This window comes from Panthera pardus, unplaced genomic scaffold, assembly GCF_024362965.1.
Source record: "Panthera pardus isolate Hobbes unplaced genomic scaffold, ASM2436296v1 HiC_scaffold_11, whole genome shotgun sequence".
Taxonomy (NCBI): domain Eukaryota; kingdom Metazoa; phylum Chordata; class Mammalia; order Carnivora; family Felidae; genus Panthera; species Panthera pardus.
Genome location: NW_026526666.1, coordinates 34,382,973 through 34,403,630, shown reverse-complemented (window position 1 = coordinate 34,403,630; position 20,658 = coordinate 34,382,973). Strand labels below are relative to the sequence as shown.

General features: G+C 34.2%; 1 protein-coding gene across 5 annotated transcripts in view; it reads right to left on the bottom strand.

Annotated features, from left to right (window-relative positions):
* The window catches only part of COL24A1 (collagen type XXIV alpha 1 chain), a 413,859-nt gene that overhangs the window by 352,959 nt on the left and 40,242 nt on the right, over window positions 1-20,658 (bottom strand). For all 5 annotated transcript variants that reach the window (XM_019414025.2, XM_019414026.2, XM_019414023.2 and 2 more), the window contains one exon: window positions 1,274-1,327. In XM_019414025.2, the coding sequence (XP_019269570.2) occupies window positions 1,274-1,327 (54 nt within the window). The remainder of the gene's footprint in view (window positions 1-1,273; window positions 1,328-20,658) is intronic.

Below are 20,658 nucleotides of genomic sequence, written 5' to 3'. Positions count from 1 at the left end.
TTTACTTGTCAGTATAACATCTGCAAAGTTCATTAAAATGGTATGGGTTTTTTTTTTTAAGTTTACAAAGTTTTCTGTAAGCCAATGAAAAGATCAGATTTCAACACAGGAACCATCAAAATTATTCAGGGATTTTAAAAGTTTGTGAATGTATACCACACAAACAAAAACATCCCATAATTGTATCACATTCATCAAGTGCTTGTCTAAACAAAGCTTCCCAGATGTATTCCTAAGGCTCTATTTGCATTCATCCTCACTGGAAAACAGTACCTTTCTCCTAATAAAGATTTTGTTGCTATCTTTACTTTAAAATACTAGTTTATTTTTACTTCAATGTATATGTGTTTGACAGCATTATGACAAAATGAAATGCATATTAGATTAAAAGTCAGACAAATATATCATTAACTCCGCCACTTACTATTCATGACTCATTTAAATTCAATGAATTCTGTTTTCCTTTTTTTTTAAGTTTATTTACTTATCGGAAAAGAGAGAGAGAGTGAGAGAGAGAGAGAGAGAGAGAGAGAGAGAGAGAGAGAGAAAATGAGCAGGGGAAGGGCAGAGCGAAAGGGAGAGAGAGAATCCCAAGCAGGCTCTGCACTGTGCTGGTTACTGCGGAGGCTGATGTGAGCTTGAACTCAGGAACCGTGAGAACATGACCTGAGCCAAAACCAAGAGTCAGACACTTAACTGACAGCCACTCAGGCTTTCCATGAATTCTGTATTCTGGAAAACAAGATAATGATGACTGCCTCTCTTGCAGTTACTGTGGCACTTAAAAATGGTAAAGTACATGGAACTATTCTCAAAAAGGTACAAAATAGCATTGTAATTTATGTATTACTGATGTATGCCTTTTAACAGCAAGTTTTTGAGATTAGGGCCATATCTTGCTCTAATTTTTCGCCCCACACTACCCTAATTGGAAGGTAGCAAAATGGTAATCACAGCAGACACTCAATAAAATTAATGTTAGGATTTCAACTGATAAATTAATCTGATATAATCTATTTTTTAAATATTTCTTGCTTCATTAAAATCTGCTAGTTTTCTCTCTTCTCTGTCTAATATCAAGTAAAATCTACATTTTTGGGAATGCCTGAATGGCTCGGTCTGTTAAGGGGATTCTCTCTCCTTCTCTCTCTGTCCTCCCCACCCCTCAAAATAAATAAATAAACATTAAAAAATGTTTAAGAAAGATAAAAATGATTTTTTTTTAATGCCTGAAATATATCTCCATGATTTTAGTCCACGGGCAACTAATTACCTTTTTTCCAGGAACAGCTTGACCAGGGGAAAGTCCTGGATCTCCTTTGGGGCCCTAGATAAAACAATTATAAAACACTTGGTGAAGCATAAATTATGTATAGCATATCACACTTCTTCAGCTGTATGTTTCATCGGATGTTATATATATGATATTAAATAAAATTATTTTAAATTGAGGTGGGCATGGATTATTTACTCTTTTAATGTATATTTTTATGAGCCTCATTTTTAAGTGCTGAGATTGTCAGACATAGATGATTTTTAAAAGCTAATAAAGTTATACTAGCATTGAAAGATCTTTCTTTAAGGGACCCACAGACAGGCTTTATTAACTTATCCACTTTTGTGACACATTCAGTTATAATTCCTATGTTAGGATTGGAAAACTGGTTACTTTTAGTAAAAGAAATCTGCTTATAATTTTAAGGTATCATACCAAGTTTAAACACTTTCCAAAATTTTTCAGTGTACATACATTACTTATGTAAATAAGAAAAAAACCCAAAAATATAGCTCTAATTCCCCACATAGATATAAAAATAAATTCTTTTCATACTCTGGGAATCATGTTTTACATTTCAAGAGAAATATGACAGTAGGTCTCAGCCAAATTTTTTTGCACAATATTAAAGTAACCTTTCTTACTATGCATACTGGCAAAGTATCTCTTTTTCTACCCATCTCATGAAATGAAGAGCCACAATTGAGACTTTATAATTCCAATTCTGATTTCATGGCCATTCTCAACTAGTAATTATTTCCATTCCTAAAGAGTTCTCAATGCCGTTTTCACTCTATGAGAAATAGTCATGTTTTCTCTCACATAATCACATTTCTTTCACATACCTTTCAAATACTACTCAAACTGATGGAAGAAGGAAGACCAAAAGAAAAGTCCTTCATGTTCCCCAGTAAGTCTTTTCATTTTACAAATTAGAAATAAATCTTCACTGGCAAAAAGGTCTATGTTCTAGAGTCAAAGAAAATTTTTAAGGAAAGGTGGTTTTCCAGGTTCACCTCTTCCCTTTCATAGCTATCACCACTTCTATCACTAAGGCTACAATGTATGTATGTATGTATGTATGTATGTATGTATGTATGTATGTATGTATTATTTATTTATTTTTAAGTTTACGTATTTATTTTGAAGGAGGGAGAGCTTAGGAGCAGGGGAGGGACAGAGAGAGAGACAGACAGCCAAGTAGGCTCTGTGCTGTCAGAATGGAGCCCAATGTGGGGCTTGATCTCACGAATGAAAGATCATGACCTGAACTGAAATCAAGAGTCAGACCCTTAACCAACTGAGCCACCTAAGTGCTCCAAGGCTACAATGTTAGACCACTGATTATAAAATCATGGGATGCAAGACACAGCTTTAGTAATATGATATCTCAAAATTTAAGAACTCAATCCATTGACAACAACAACGACAACAAAGGTGACATACTTAGAATTTATAAGAGATATTAGAGCTTATCTACTAAAACACATATTATAGAAAAAGAAACAATGAGGGTCCAGAAAGGTTAAATGAATTGATTAAAATTGCTAGAAAAGTACTTGCAAACCAGGTCAATATTTTTTTCTCATATCACATTATCTAGTAAATAAAAATCTTGTTTTAATAAATTGTCGTCTTTTATTAAAAAACCTAGCCAACAGATTTGAGGCAATGTTTACAAAGAATTTTAAAAGAAGTTAAGAAATGATGGCCCTTGAGAATTTTAAATATAATAAAGTTCTTTGTGGCTAATGTTTTTACTTATAAATATCACATTAAAAATTCTTATTTTTAGGTTCTATCTGAATTTAATATTATCTATCTGCTTTCTTAATACTGTCAACTAATTTAACATTTCATCCTCATTAAAAAAGAAATATCTAAGAAATGGGATAAAAGTAATCAACTGATCAATAAAAATCATATTTAAAGATAGAGCTTTCTCTTATTCATAAGCTTTATTATCTGGGCAACATATCTTTAAAGAAATATACACCAAATCTCTTTTATTCTCCCACAAATGTGCTTGAGTTAATTGATCAACTTATTCTACAACCATAATTCCAAGTCAACATGAAAGAAATGCTCTTAACCTGGCCAGTTGTGGGTTGATCCTCCCTAGTATAAAATGAATGAGTAGAGATTATCGAACATGCCAACTTTACCTAAAATGTCAACAAAGTAGGGTGTATTTCTCTGTATTGAAGAATACTCCAAAATCTCTTACTTTCTCCCTCATTTTGTATTAACTTCATGACTCCCAACATGCTGTTAGTCATACTTGATGGCTTTTCAAATCCTCTTTGTTATTAAAAATGTTTATAAATTAATCATAATTGACTTCGACTTTCAATATTGACTTGTACTTACTCTTACATGACTTTTGTTAAAGGAGCTCTGTGTCCTTTTGAGTGTAAGAGGAAAAGGAAGTTGCCTATCCTTTATTACTTTATTACTCAAAGAATTCTCAAAGACCCACCTATTCCACTGTTCTGCTGTGTAGTCTAAAATCCTCATTAGCAGAGCAGCTCTTTTAGACTATTATTGGATCTCCAGAGAGACCTCTTTCTAGGCAGGGACACTCCCCAATTACTAGATCCATTAACATGTTAGATTAGATTTACGGTATTAGTCCATTCAATATAATGGAAAGAGCACTGGGCTTTGGAGTGAAAAGACTGAACAAATCATTTAATCTCTCTGAACTTGAGATTCCTCCACTGTAAAATGGGAGTAGCAATAATAATAAAACCTACCTAGATTAGCTTATAAAATATAGGGTCATATAGGGTCAAATTCTCTATAGAGTATAAAAATGTAAGTATTAAAAATAACAAGATTAAAGACAATAATTGAAATCAATTTTACAATTATTGCTAACTTAAAAAGCAGAGAACACAATTCTTGAATGAATCATTGATGGAGCAGCAGAATTTAAATGAAAAGAATTTGGAATTAAAAATTCAAATCTGGATGAGCTAAATTGAGAGAGTCCCATAAAAGAAATACTAAGTAAAATCATCTCGAGGTAACATCACTTGAATATTCTTCACTGTAACATTACTAATAACTATACAAGATCCATAATCTGAATTTTAAGCATTGCATTCTCTAACCAACACTTCCTATCTTTTTAGCTCACTCTCTAAGTCTCTACAACTTTAACAACTATTTGACCTACTGGAACTGCTAATATGTGATCCCACATTTTCATTGTGGTGAAAATTTATCCCCCATGTGGCCTCACTTTCAATCCTTAAGCAGCCTAAATACCAAGGTCTGACATACATAAATGACAACAAGCTTACCTGGAAATTCTTTTTTGTAACGTTTATTTTAAATATTTTAATTAATGTTTATTTTTGAGAGGGAGGGGAAGGGCAGAGAGAGAGGGAGATAGAGGATCAGAAGCAGACTCTGTGCTGTGAGCTTGAATTCACAAACTGAACTCGCCAACCCTAAGACCATGACCAGAGCTGAAGTCAAATGCCTAACTGACTGAACCACCTAGGTGCTTGCAATTGTTAAATCTAAACTCATCATCTACTCTGTCCCATGCCCTAGCAGTTGAATGTGATTAAAAGGAAACAATCATGCTGACAAATTTTATTTTAAATTCATGACATTTTACATTAATTTGTTTTGTTTTTTGGTGTGTCTAATAAATTACCTTAGTCAATTCACTTTTCCCATTTTCATAGATAATTCTGTTTCATAACCTCTCTCTTCACTCTGAGTGGGTGATCTTGCTTTCAACATTCACAACCTGTCACAAACAAATCCACTACCTCACCTAAATCTGTTCCAAAAGACTCTGCCTTCATAACCAAACCCACCATTCTCTCTCATCAGTACATCATTGATACTTTCCTCCCTGCATTATTTTAATTTTTACTTTTTTCCAGGACAATTGACATCACCAAGTAAACACACTGTAATTTCTCCCATTTTAAAAACAACTTTCCTTGCACCCGCATCTCCCTTCTCTGCTCCATTACACTACTCGCTGTTTGAGAAAAACTCTTAGAAACTTGTCTCTGTTAATGAGGAGACTTCATTCTCTCCTGGACTTAATCCATTCAGGCTGCTGTCCCTACCCTACCACATTGGTCATTCTTTCCCAGTCTCCTTTGCTAGTCCCTCTTCTTCTTCCTAATATACCAAACTCTGGGGTACCCTAAGACTTGGTCCTTGGACACTTCTGTCTATATTTATCTATACATATAAGTAAACATATATGTATAAAACTATTTGAATGCACAGAAGAGCAATCAAAAACTAGGACACACTGGAGGAGATTCAATTCTAAAAAGAAGAACCACAATTGGTACAGTACACATTTATACAGCTTTTCTTCTAAAGACCCTCCCCAGTCTTCATGGAATGGCTAGAAGTCAAGCATAAAACCATAGACATTTTATCTAATGGTGTCAGAGGACAGAATGTGAGACTACCTGAATAACTGTAAATTGAGGGAGAAAAATCTTAGGAAGTAAGAAGACAGCTTCCCCCCAGATCTGGATAAAGACTCTCTTCAGTTCTTGGCTGATACCGAATATGGTTGCATGAGACAGGTTCCAAAGAGTTCACCAAAAAGCAACAAGCAATATTTATAATGGAATATAAATTTCAGCTGCTGGCCACCACAGGAGAAATAGTTTGGGGTTTGAGCCACATCACTTTAAAGGGACGTGGTAAATGCCTTGGTAATCACCTTTCTATTGAAATTCAGGAAGGGTACCTGGGTGGCTCAGTCAGTTAAGCATCTGACTTTAGCTCAGATCATGATCTCACAGTTCATGGGTTTGAGCCCCGTGTCCGGCTCTGTGCTGACAGCTCGGAGCCTGGAGCCTGCTTCAGATTCTGTGTCTCCCTCTCTCTCTGCCCCTCCCCCACTCACACTCCATCTCTCTCTGTCTCTCTCAAAAATAAATAATAATTAAAAACATTAAAAAAAAAGAAATTCAGGAAGGGCTATACTTTAGAAGCAAATACTATATCCTTGAATTAAAAAGACTGACATTAACACTGTAAACAAAACTGAAACAAATCTATCCCTTAAAAAATTTACCAAATCTGTATAAGTTTATTAGCCAGTTATTTAACTCCCTACAGAACAAACGAACAAACAAAAAAAATCACAGTCATCAAAGGATTTCAGAGGAAGACAACAGAATCTAAAGTTCTTCAACATATCATCTGTAACATCCAGTTATAATCAAATTTTTCTAGACATACAAAGAAAAGTAAAATCTGACCTGAGTTAAAGAAAAAAAGTGGTCAATACAAACAGACCTCAGAAGGACCCAGATATTGAAATTTGTAGTTAAGGATTTTCAATTATTATAAATATGTTCAAGGACATAAAGTAAATGATCATCATAATTACCGAACACAGAAATATCAGCAGACAAGTGAAAACTATGCAAAAAGAAACAATAGAACTCTAGAACTGATTATACAGTATCTGAAATGAAAAACTGTCTGGATGAGATTAACAGTATATTAGAGAAGGCAGAAATTAAGTTTAGTGAATTTGAGGAGAGATCCATAGAAGTTAACTAATCTGAAGTAAAGAGTAAAAAATGACAAAAAGGAGCAAAGCTCTAGTGACCTGTGGAACAACATTAGGTAGTTTAACATACATGTAAATGGAGTTCCAGAAGGAGAGAAAGAATGGGACAGAAAGATTATTTGAAAACATAATGGCTAGGGGCACCTGGGTGGCTCAGTCGGTTAAGCACCCAACTTCAGCTCAGGTCATGATCTCATGGTTCCTCAGCTTGAGCCCTGTGTCGGCCTCTGTGCTAATAGCTCAGAGCATGGAGACTGCTTCAGATTCTGTGTCTCCCTCTCTCTCTGCCCCTCCCCTACTCACGCTCTGTCTCTCTCTCTCAAAAATAAACATTAAAAAATTGTTTTTAAGTAATAAAAAAATAGAAAAAATTTTAAAAAAGAAAAAAATAATGGCCCCAAATAACCCAGATTCATTACAAAAAAATTTAAACCTTACTGATTCAAGACATTCAGTGAGCTCCAAACAAGAAATATCTAACAGAAAACCACCCCTATGAACATCATAGTCAAACTGCTAAAATCTAGACAGAGAAATATCTCAAAAGTAGCCATTGAAAAATAATACATTACACTGAGGGGAATTACAACTAACTGCTCATCAGAAACAGTAGAGATCACAAGACAAGAACCACAAGCATCTTTAAAGTGCTGGAAGAAAAACACTGTCAACGCAGATTTTTATACTCCATAAAAATATCTTCCAAAGAACATAGATAAAATAAATTTCAAGTAAATAAAAACCAAGAGAATCCATCACCAGCAGAACTGCATTCCAAGACATAGTGAAGGAACTTTTTCTAGCTAAAGGGAAGTGACACCAAACTAGAAACTCAGATCTCCAGGAAGAAATGAAGACCCCTGGAAATGAAAACAAATAAGGAAATATAAATGACTCCCTTTTTTGTTTCCTTTCTTAATTTCTTTAAAGACTGATTACTTAGTATGAAAATTACTACATTGTACTTTGGGGTTTATAATGATATAGATGTAAAATAAATGACAACAAAACACAAAGGATAAGAAGAGTGGGTAAATTGAATCATGATGTCATATGGGTCTTATATTTTACATAAATGGCTACCATATTAATTCTAGTAAACTAGAATGAGTTAAGGATTCATATTATAATCTCTAGAGCAACCACTAAAATCAATCAATCAATCAGAGAAACTATACGGAATATTAAAAAATATGTGATTAACCCAAAAGAAGGCAGTAAAGGAGGAATAAGGAACAAAGAACATATGGGATAAATGGAAAAGAAATGACAGTGTGGGCTGTGACCCAATCATACCAGTAATTACAGAAATATAAATGGACTTAACATTCCAGTTAAATATCAGAAATTATCAGACTGGATAAACAAGTAAGATCTAATATGTATTGTCTATAAGAGATGAATTTTAAATATAGATAGGCAAAGGAAAAGAAAAATATATACCAGGAAAACAATAAGCATAAAAAAGCTGGTGTGGCTCTGTTACTATCAGACAAACTAGACTTCAAGAAAAGGAGTGTTACTGGAGATAAGAAGAGATATTTGACAATGATAAAAAGTATCAGTTCATTAAAAAGATACAACAATCCTTAAACATGTAGGCAGAACACAGAGTTACAAAATAAATGAAACAAACACTGACTAAATACTTCCTAAACACTAAACAGAGAAATAGACAAATCCAAAACCATAGCTGGATATTTTAACACACCTTTCTCAGTAATGAATGGAACAACTATATTAAAACCCAGTAAGGATAGGGGTGCCTGGGTGGCTCAGTCAGTTAAGCATTCGACTTTAGCTCAGGTCATGATCTCACGGTTTATGAGTTCAAGCCCCGCATCAGGTCTGTGCTGACAGCTCGGAGCCTGGAGCCTGCTTCAGATTATGTCTCCCTCTCTCTCTACCCTTTCCCTGGTCATACTCTGTCTCTCTCTCTCAAAAAATAAACATTAAAAAAAAAAATAAAACCCAGTAAGGACAGAGAAAACTTGATCACCATCCTCAACCACCTTAACCTAATTGGCATTTATTGAACACTACAACCAAAAATACAAAATACACAATCTTTTAAACTGCAGCTCAGAATGGAGTGGCATGATATATTGAAAGCACTGAAAGAAAAAAATCTGCAGCTAAGAAAATTCTATACAGCAAGGCTGTCATTCAGACTAGAAGGAGGGATAAAGAGTTTCTTAGACAAAGAAAAACTAAAGGAGTTCATGACCACTAAATCAACCCTAAAAAATGTTAAAGGGGACTCTTTGGATGGAAAGGAAAGACCATAAATGAGAGTATGAAAATAAGCACATCTGTAAAAATCAGTAAAGGAATTCAAAAATTAAAGGATGTAAAAGTGGAGAGGAGTAAAGAATGGGTTCAAACTGAACCATCAACTTAATAGAGACTGTTATATGCATAAAATGTTATATACAAACCTAATGGTAACCCCAAATCAAAAACCAGTAGTAGATATGCAAAGAATAAATAGAAAGGAAGCAAGTACATCACTAAAGAAAATGAGCAAACCATGAAAGAGAGCCAGATAAAAGAATCAGAGCAAAAACTACAAAAACAACCCCAAAAAAGCAACAAAATGGCAATAAATATGAATCTAACAATAACTGCTTTATTTTATTTTAATTTTTTAATGTTTATGAGAGAGAGAGAGAGAGAGAGAGAGAGAGAGGAGAGAGAGACAGTACTAGTGGGGGAGGGACAAAGAGAGCAGGACACACAGAATCTGAAGCAGGCTCTAGGCTCTGAGCTGTCAGCACAGAGCCCCCGATGCGGGGCTCAAACTCACAAGCTGTGAGGTCATGACCTAAGCTGAAGTGGGTCGCTTAACCAACTGAACCACCCAGGTGTCCTTATCAATAACTACTTTAAATGGGAATGGACTAAATGCTCCAATCAAAAGACACAGAGTGACAGAGTGGATAAAAAAAAAAGACCCATCCATATACTACCTACAGGAGACTCCTTTCAGACCTAGACACCAGCAGATTGAAAGTGAGAGGATGGAGAAACATTTATCACGTGAATACATGTCATAAGAAATCTGAATTAGCAATACGTATGTAAGACAAAATAGATTTTAAAACAAAGACTGTAACAAGAGACAAAGAAGGACCTATATAAACATAAAGGGAACAATCCAACAGGGAGATATAACAACTGTAAATATGTATGCACCCAACATGGAAGCATCCAATACATAAAACAGTTAATAATAAACATAAAGGAACTAATCAATAGTAATACAATAACAGTAGGGGATTCTAATACCCCACCTATATCAACTGACAAATCATCCAAAGAAAATCAATAAGGAAAGAGTGACTTTCAATAACACACTGGATCAGATGGATTTAACAGATATATTCAAAGCATTCCACCCTAAAATATCAGCATACACATTCTTTTCAAGTGCACATGGCACATTCTCCAGAATAGATCACATATTAGATCACAAAACAAGTCTCAACAAATTAAAAAAGAGAAAGACATACCTATACATCTTTTCTGACCACAATGTTATGAAACTATAAATCAACCATAAGAAAAAATATGGAAAAAGGAAAATATATGGAAACTAAATAACATGCTACTGAAAAACGAGTAGATCAACCAAGAAATCAAAGAAGAAATAAAAACTTACAAGGAAACAAATGGAATTGAAAACATACAGGTGCAAAAATATTGAGGATGTAGCAAAAGAAGTTTTAAGACAGAAGTTTATAGCAATACAGACCTACCTCAAGAAAGAAGAAAAATCTCAAATAAACGACCTAAATTTACATCTCATAGAGCTAGAAAAAGAACAACAAACAAAATGCAAAATGAGCAGAAGGAAGGAAACAAAGATTAGAGCAGATATAAATGATATAGGAACTAAAAAAACCAATAGAACACATCAATGAAACCAGGAGCTGATTCTTTATAAGATCAATAAAGTTGACAAACCTCTTGCCAGACTCAAAAAAAAAAAAAAAAAAAAAAGGAGAGAGAGAGAGAGAGAGGACACAAATGAATGAAAGAGCAGAGATAACAGCGACACCACAGAAATACAAAAAATTGTAAGAGAATGTTACGTTATGATAAATTATAGGTCAACAAATTGGACAGTCTAAAAGAAATAGATAAATTACTAGAAATATATAACTTACCAAAAGTTCCCCAAGGTGGGAAGAAATAGAAAATTTGAACAGACTGATTACCAGCAATGAAATTGAATAAGTAATCAAAAAACTCCCAACCAATTACAGTCCAGAACCAGGTGGCTACACAGGCATATTCTACCAAACATTTAAAGGGTTAATACTTATTCTTCTCAAACTATTTCAAAAAAAAAGGGGGGGGGGGGTAAGGAAAACTTCCAAATTCATTCTATGAGGCCAGCATGACTTTGATACCAAAACCAGATAAAGGCATCACAAAAAACAAAAAAACAAAAAAACAAAACAGAGAGAGAGAGAGAGATGGGACGGAGGGGAGAACTACATGCCAATATCTCTGATGCACATAGATGCAAAAATCCTCAACAAAATATTACCAAACTGAATCCAACAGTATATTTTTAAAAAATACCACGATCAAGTAGGATTTATTCCTGGGATACAAGGGTAGTTCAATATCTGCAAATCAATCAACATGATACATCATATCAACAAGAGAAAGGAAAAGAAGAATCTGATCATTTCAATAGATGCAGAAAAAGAATTACAAAGTACGACATCCATTCATGATAAAAAGTCTCAACAAACTAGGTTTAGAGGGAACATAACATAATAACAGCCTTATATGAAAATCCCACAGTGAACATCATACTCAATGGGGAAAAACTGAGACCTTTTCTCTATGATCAAGAATAAGACAAGGATGTCCACCCTCACCACTTTTACTCAACATAGTATTGGAAGTCTTAGCCACAGCAATCAGACAACAAAAAGAATGAAAAGGTATCAATTGATAACAAAGAAATAAAACCTGCACTATTTACAGATGACATGATAGTATACATAGACAACTCTAAAGACCCCTCCAAAAAACTACCAGAACTGGTAATTTAGTAAAGTTGCAGAATACAAAATTAACATACAGAAATCGGTTGTGTTTCTATACACTAAAAATGAAGCATCAGAGAGATAAATAAAGAAATAAATCCCATTTATGATCGCAACAAAAATAATAAGATGCCTAAGAATAAAGTTAACCAAAGACATGAAAGACTTATATTTTAAAACATTCATGAAAGAAATTGAAGACGACACAAACAAATGGAAAGACATCCCATGCTCACGGATTGACAGAACAAATATTGTTAAAATGTCTATACTATCCAAAGCAATCTACAGATTTAATGTAATCCCTATCAAAATACCAACTGCTTTTTTCACAGAACTAAAACAAACAATCCTAAAATTTGTATGGAACCACAAAAGACCCCAAATAGCCAAAGCAATCTTGTAAAAAACAAAACAAAACAAAACAAAACTGGAGGCATCACAATTCCAGACTTCAAGTTATATTACAAAGGAATAGTAATCAAAACAGTATGGTACTGGCACAAAAATAGACACATGGATCAATGGAACAGAATAGAAAATCCAGAAATGAAAGCACAATTATATGGTCAATTAATCTTCAACAGATCAGGAAAGAATATCCAATAGGAAAAAGATAGTAGTCTCTTCATCAAATGGTGTTGGGAAAACAGGAAAGGACCATGAAAAAGAAAGAAACTGGACCATCTTCTTACACTATACACAAGAATAAATTCAAAATGGATTGAAGACCTAAATGTGAGGCATGAAACCATAAAAGTCCTAGAAAATAGCACAGACAGTAATTTCTCTGACATTGGCCATAGCAATATTTTTCAAGATATGCTTCCTGAGGCAAGGGAAACAAAAGTAAAAATACATTATTGAGACTACATCAAAAGAAAGAGCTTCTGCACAAAGAAGGAAACAACCAACAAAACCAAACAATAACTTTCTGAATGGGAGAAGATATTTGCAAATGACAGATCTGATAAAGGGTTAGTATCCAAAATATATAAAGAACTTATAAAACTCAACACCCTAAAACCAAATAATCCAATTAGAAAATGGGCAGAAGACATGAACAGACATGTCACCAAAGGGACATACAAATGGCCAGCAGATACACGAAAAGATGCACAACATCACTCATAATCAGGGAAATGCAAACCAAAACTACTAATATTACCTCACATCTGTCAGAATGGCTAAAATTAAAAACACAAGAAACAAGCGTTGGCAAGGATGTGGAGAGAAAGGAACCCTCTTGCACTGTTGCTGGGAATGCAAACTGGTGCAGCTATTCTGGGAAACAATATGGTGCCTCCTCAGAAAGTTAAAAATAGAACTACTCTACAATCTAGTAATCACACTACAAGATATTTAGACCCAAAATACAGAAATACTAATTCAAAGGGATACATGCATCCCAATGTTTATTACAACATTATTTACAACAGCCAGCAGCCCAAGTGTCCATCAATAGATGAATGGATAAAGAAGATGTGGTGTATGTGTTTGCACATATGTAATATGTGTAATGGAATATTATTCAGTTATGAAAAGAATGAAATCTTGCCATTTGCAACAACATGGATAAAGCTACAGTATAATGCTAAGCAAAATAAGTCAGAGAAAGACAAATACCATATGATCTCACTCATATGTGGAATTTAAGAATCAAAACAAATGAGCAACAAAAAAAAAAGAGAAACAAAGCAATAATCAGAATATTAATTATAGAGAACAAACTGATGGTTACCAGTGGGAGGTGGGTGGGGGGAATGGGTGAAATAGGTGATGGGGATTGAAGAGTACACTTTTCATGATGAGCAGGGAGTTGAATCAGTATATGGTACACCTAAAACTAACATAACGCTGTTAACCATACTGGAATTAAAAGTAGAAGATTGATAAACAGGCAAACAAACAAAATACACAAATCTTTTAAAGTAAATGTAAAATATTCATCAAGATAGATCACTTGTTTGGCCTTAAAATACCTAAAAACATTTTAAAATATTGAACTCTTCCATTGTGAGCTCTCTGACCACAATGCAACTAAACTAGAAACCAACAGCAATAAGATAACTAGACATTAAACAAAACAACATACTTCTTTTTTTAAATGTTTACTTTTTTTTTTTAATTTTTGAGAGAGAGAGAGAAAGAGAGGAGGAGGGGCAGAGAAAGAGGGACAGAGAGAATCCCAAGCAGGCTCCATCTGTCAGTGCAGAGCCCAACGTGGGACTTGATCTCACGAACCAAGATTATGACCTGAGCTGAAATCAAGAGTTGGATGTGTAACTGACTGAGCCACCTAGGCACCCCCAAAACAAAATACTTCTAAATGACCCATGAGTCAAAGAAGAAAGCACACATTTCAATTTGAATGATAATGAATATGCAACATATCAAATTTTGTGAGATGCAGTTATATCAGTCCTTAGAGAAAAATCTATTAACTCTAAATGCTTCTATTAGAATAGAGCTAAAAACAAATATTAAATAGTCCATGGGTGGGGGGGGGGGACCAAAAGTTACTTCTTTGAAAATATTAATGGAAATGAATTCTTGATTTCTTTCCAGACATAAACAAAAGAAACCAAACAAAAATCTGACATCATGTTCCTTCTCATTCCAATAGGTGGTAGCTCCCACGATACCAGCGTTCAACTGGTTAAGACAAAGATTATCTTTGACTCTTCTCTCTCATGCCGCATATGTAATCCATTGGCAAATCATGTTGACTATACTGCAAAATATACCTACATTTTGACCACCTCACATTATCTCCACTGTTACACTCTACTCCCTGCCATCATCACCAATGACATGGACTTGGGTAGACCAGTGAAGCGGTCCTCAAACTGGTGTCCCTATTTCCACCTTTTCCCTCCTGCAATCTATTCTCCACATGACAGCCAGAACTATCCTCCTACAAATAAATTGGATGATATGACTTACCTAGCTAGAACTTTCCAATAAATATCCAACACAGAATGAAATCCAACCAAAATCCTTACCTACAAAGTCCTACGTAATCTAGCTCTGGCTTTCTCTCTGATCTATCTTCCAGGATTTATTTTATTCAGCTTATCCTCAAAGACTGCAAAACAGCCTCCTGCCTCAAGGCCTTTGGACTTCCTTGGTTATTTTTGTTGTTTTTCAAGCCTTTCCTCACCAGGATTACAAAAATGGTAATTTAAAATTCTAACATGCTTTCCTCATTGCCTAGCTTTTTCTATGAAGAGAAACTACCCTTCTTTCATCAACTATTTAGTTATCCTGATGTTAAATTCTATAAAAAAAAAAGATAAAAAAGCAAGATGCTTTTTAAAGAAAACTTTTATTCTTTCCCCTTATTTTTCTTTTATTTGTCTTTTTTCAAAATAATGATATTGTGGTATAATAAAAATATATATTTGGTCTTTGTTCCTGGCTTCTGGCACACAGTTCCTAAAAACCTTGGAATTTCCTGAGTCATACAAGTGTCTTTTGTTATTCATAACAATCCCCTTTAACCACATCTGAGTTTATGCTAATGAGGTGACTCAGGGTGGTGCCCATAGATAGCTTCAGGATGGGGACTAGTCACCAGAAAGGCAAAAAAGTGGCTAGAGGGTGGGAATTTAAGAGAGAGGAGGGGGTGCCAGAGTCTGAGTTACATAAACTTTTGAACAAAGAGATTCCAAGAGATTCCCAGTTGATGAACACAGTGATATGCCAGGAAGGTGGCATACCCAGACAGGGCATGGAAGTTCTGAGTCCCCCACCTTCCATACCTTGCCCTATATGCATCTCTTCCATTTAGCTATTCCTGAGTTGAATTCTTTATAATAAACTGGGAAACCTGTTTTCCTGAAATTGTGAGCTGTTCTAACCCAGTATCAAACCTGGGGGAGTGCAGGATTGTGGGAGCCACTGAATTGGTAGTTAGCCAAACAGTAGCATGAATAGCCTGGACAAGCCCTCTGTGGCTGGCATCTCAAGTATAGATAGTCCTGTGGGACTGAGCCCTTAAACCTGTGGAGTCTGACACTAACTCAGAGTTGAATATCCAGTTTGTATGAGAGGATGTGACAATTTCAGAGATGTCATTCCTTAGCATCATCTAAAGGTGACTGGTGAGGGTTTGTGTGTCTGCTTGCATTTAGCATCATTATCACTCAAGGATTTAGAGATACTTGATGTGATTCAAACCACTGCAGTTATTATCCTTAATGATGTTCAAATCACATCATTCTTTGGCTGGTAGAAGTCTTACAAATTGGCTCCAGAATCCTTTTGACATGACCCTAATAGTCTTTGATACCCAGAAGGAAGTATTTTTAATATATTTAAGTCATATTTTAACTGAAATAACAAGCACGGAATCAAAGGAAAGGACCGTACTATTTTGTCTGGTCCTTTTAAGGTCCCTATGTTGACCAGAATAACAGAAGCACCTCAGTCTTTAGCATCTTAACATACTTTATATTTTCAAAATGCAGGACTGAAAATTTTTCATAGCAATTTGGTTTAACAAAAATTCTCAGAATGGGTCCGCGTCTATATTCAATACATTTATTTATTCACATATAAATAAAATAGGACTTCTTGTTTAGAAGACATGGGGACAGAGGGTCGAAACCAGAAATAGAGATAACACTACGATTATTCTTTGTGATTCAATATTAAGTATTATTAATAACATTTAATTTAATACTACTAATAGGACACTATTGTAGCTTATTAAGGTTAGATGTTTCATTTACTCGATTAAACTTGAGTTTTTTTGGGTTTTTTTTACTGGCAAAGATTTTTTTAAATTTAATTTAATTTTAAAACATTTTTAACTGAGTATAGTTGACACATAATGTTACATTAGCTTTGGATGTACAGCACAGTGATTCAACATCTTTATACATCATGCTATGTTTACCACAAGTGTAACTACCACCTATTGCTATACAATATTATAATATCATTGACTATATTCCCTATGCTGTGTCTTTTATTCCTGTGACTTATTCATTCCATAACTGGCAGCCTGTATCTCCCAATCCCCTTCACCCATTTTACCCATCTCTCTCCCCTTCCCTTTGGCAACCATTAGTTTTTCTCTGTATTTATTTGTCTGATTCTTTTTGTTTGTTTATTCATTGCTTTGTTTTGTTTTGTTTTTAGATTCCACATATGAGTAAAATCATATGGTATTTGTCTTTCTCAATAACTGGATTAAATTTGAAGGAATTATTGACCTTGATTAAAGTAATATAAACTGCGAACGTTTATGGGAAGATTTTAAGTTTCCTTTAAGAAGTGTTTCTGGGAAAGGAAATATCTTGACCACAGAAAGACTGCCTGGACTAGAATTATAAGTATATGGTAGGCTGAACATATAGACTCTGTATTCATTACTTATGTTTAAAGATCTATTGTATAATTAATCATGTGTTTAATTAATAGTAATAAAACTATTCATCGCCCTGCAAATAAAGTTCATTAAATAGATAAATATGGTAAACTGTAAACTCAGATGGCATTTGCTGACAAGAAAAAAAAAAAAAGCCATTCTCTCCAGTAAATAGGAAATGGAATTTACATTCTTATAATTTTTTTAGAATGACATCATTTCTGATGTTAGTCCCCTGATTTCAGCTAATGATTTTAGTTAATGAGCTTAGTTGTCTTTATTTTAAATAATACTAGTCTCACTAATGCTGAAAAAAAGTTTCTATATAACCACTAAAATTTTGTATGGCACTTATGCTATTATTTAACAATTTAAGAACATAGGTCTCAGGGACCAGAGATCAGTGTCACTCTTTGTGCAGTTTATCTTTATATGTTATTATCAGTATCCACAGAATAAGCTAGACTATTGGAATAGACATGTTTCATTACTATTGTTAAATGAATTCATAAAGTCTTAAAATTCCATTAGGTTACCCCACTCTACCCTTCCTCCTTCAGGTAGTGTTTTATAACTCCTGTTTTGAAGGACAATCTGGTATTAGGAAGAGAGTAAGACAGATTCAGTTCTGAATGCAACTCTGCCAGTTATAAATTGTGTTACTTTGGTTAAGTACTTAGCTCTCTAAGTGTGTTTTCTTCTGGGCAAAGGGAAAGGTAATAAAACCTACTCTGAATGGTACTATTAATTGAAATGAAACTGAATGACATGCCACACACATAATAATTGTCAGGTATGAGAAGCTCTTTCCCTTATCATACCAGTGCCTTGGTACTAATGTTAACTCAGATTTTTGATTCAGTTTAACATTTATTGAGTGCCCAACACATGCTGGGCACTGGGATAGACACAAATGCAAAGATGTGTAAGTTCTGGCCCCTGCCCTCAAACAACTAAGAGCCTATCACGAAGAGACCAGCACATGCGTGAGAACTCATATCATCTGAACAGAGATAAGAACTACCAAGATCAGTTTACATTTCTTGTCCTTTATGATAAATACTAATTTTATTGTAAAAGCATAACAGAAAATAAATTGGATTCACTTTTGCATAAATCTAGAATATTTTAGCTAAATATGCTTTATTCTTATAATTTTTTTTTAATGTTTTTTTATTTTTGAGAGAGAGACAGAGTACAAGACGGGGATGGGGCAGAGAGAGAGGGAGACACAGAATCTGAAGCAGGCTCCAGGCTCTGAGCTGTCAGCACAGAGCCCGACACGGGGCTCAAACTCACAAACTGCAAGACCATGACCTGAACTGAAGTCGACGCTCAACTGACTGAGCCACCTGGGCACCCCAGCTTTATTTTTATAAATGTTAACCTAGCCTTATAAATAGAATATATTTACATACTGTCTTAAGGTATTTTCTTATTCTTTTTTATTTTACTTGAGAGAGAGAGAGAGAGAGAGAGAGAGAGAGAGAGAGAGAGAATGCGACTACATGAGTTGGAGAGGGGTGGAGGGAGAAAGAGGGAGAGACAATCTTAAGCAGGCTCCATGCTAAGTGACCTTGAAATCATGACCTGTACTGAAATCAAGAGTCAGATGCTTAACAGACTGAGCCACCCAGGTGCCCCTCTTTTTGTTTAATTTACCAAATAAGAAGTCTGGTATTTTCAGTAAGTCACATTTCTAATTTGCTTAGTTGCCTTATAAGTAGCTCCTTCAAGAAAAGAAAAATAATATTTCTTAAATGTCAGCCCTGTACAAGTATTCTACCAGATGCTTTGTGTGCTTCAAAACATGTAACTTATATCAGGAAGCTCTAGGTTCTAATGATTTTTTATGAAGCACATCAATCCAAATACGCTTGTATAGAGATTCCATTGTGTGTTGAATTTCCTATTTCAGTTAAACCTTTCTGAACTTGCGATTGCCTTAACTTGTCCTTGCCATAATTCAGGTAACTTCCTTTTGAATGTACAGATTATTTCTTGTGCAAGGAACAAGATGACTTTATACAGCTTGTTATCTACAAGGAAACTCCCCTAAGACTATCAGCAGAAGCTTTGCAGGCCAAAAGGAAGAGGCACAATATATCCAAACTGCTGAAAGGCAAAAAACCAACCAAGAATACTCTACTGGTAAGATTATCATTCAGAACTGAAGGAGAGATAAAGAGTTTTCCAGACAAGCAAAAGCTAAAGGAGTTCATCACTACCAAAGTGGCCTCACAAGAAATGTTAAAAGTACTTCTTTAAGTTGAAAAGAAAGAGTATTAATTAATAGCACAAAAACATATGAAAGTAAAAATCTCATTGGTAAAGGTAAGTAAGTTTACAGCAAGGTAGAGGATTATTATAAAACTGCTATGAATGTTAAAAGACAAAAGTAGTAAAAATAACCTTAATACTTAGTTAAGGGACACACAGTATAAAGAAATGTAAAATGTGACTTCAAATAAATAAATAAAATTTGGGAGGGAGTAAAAATGTAGACTTTCAGAATTTGACCAAATTTAAGTTGCTAATCAACTTAAAATAAGCCATTATATATACATATATATATATATATATATATATATATATATATATACATACATATACATATATGTATGTATGTATGTTATATATAAATGTATATGTATGTTGTATACAACATATACATATGTTGTATACAACATGTAGCAAATATATATATATATGTTATATACACAACATATATATACATAACAAATATATATGTATATATGTATATATATATTTGTATATATGTATATATGTATATATATATATATTTCTATATATATATTTGTTATATTTGAGCCTCATGTTAACCAAAAAGCAAAATCCTATACTAGACATACAAAAAACAATAAGAAAGAAATATAGGCACAATACTAAATAAAGTCATAAAAACACAGAATAGAGCAAGAGAAGAAGAAACAGAGAGAAACTACAAAACAGTCAAAAAACAATAGGCAACAAGTACATACCTATCAATAATTACTTTAAGTGTAAGTGGATTAAATACTCCAATTAAAAGACATAAAGTAGCTGAATGGACATATAAACAAGAACCATCTATATGCTTGCTGCCTATAAGAGACTCACTTCAGATATAAAAACACACAAAGAATGAAGGTGAAGGGACGGAAAAAAAATTTCCATGCAGATGGAAACCAAAAGAAAGCTGGAGGAGCTATGCTTACATCAGACAAAATGGACTAAAACAAAGGCTATAGTAAAAGACAAAGATATTACATAATGATAAAGGAGTCAATCCAATAGGAGGATATAACATTTGTAAATTTTTATGCATCCAACATAGGAGCACCCAAAGATATAAAACAAATTC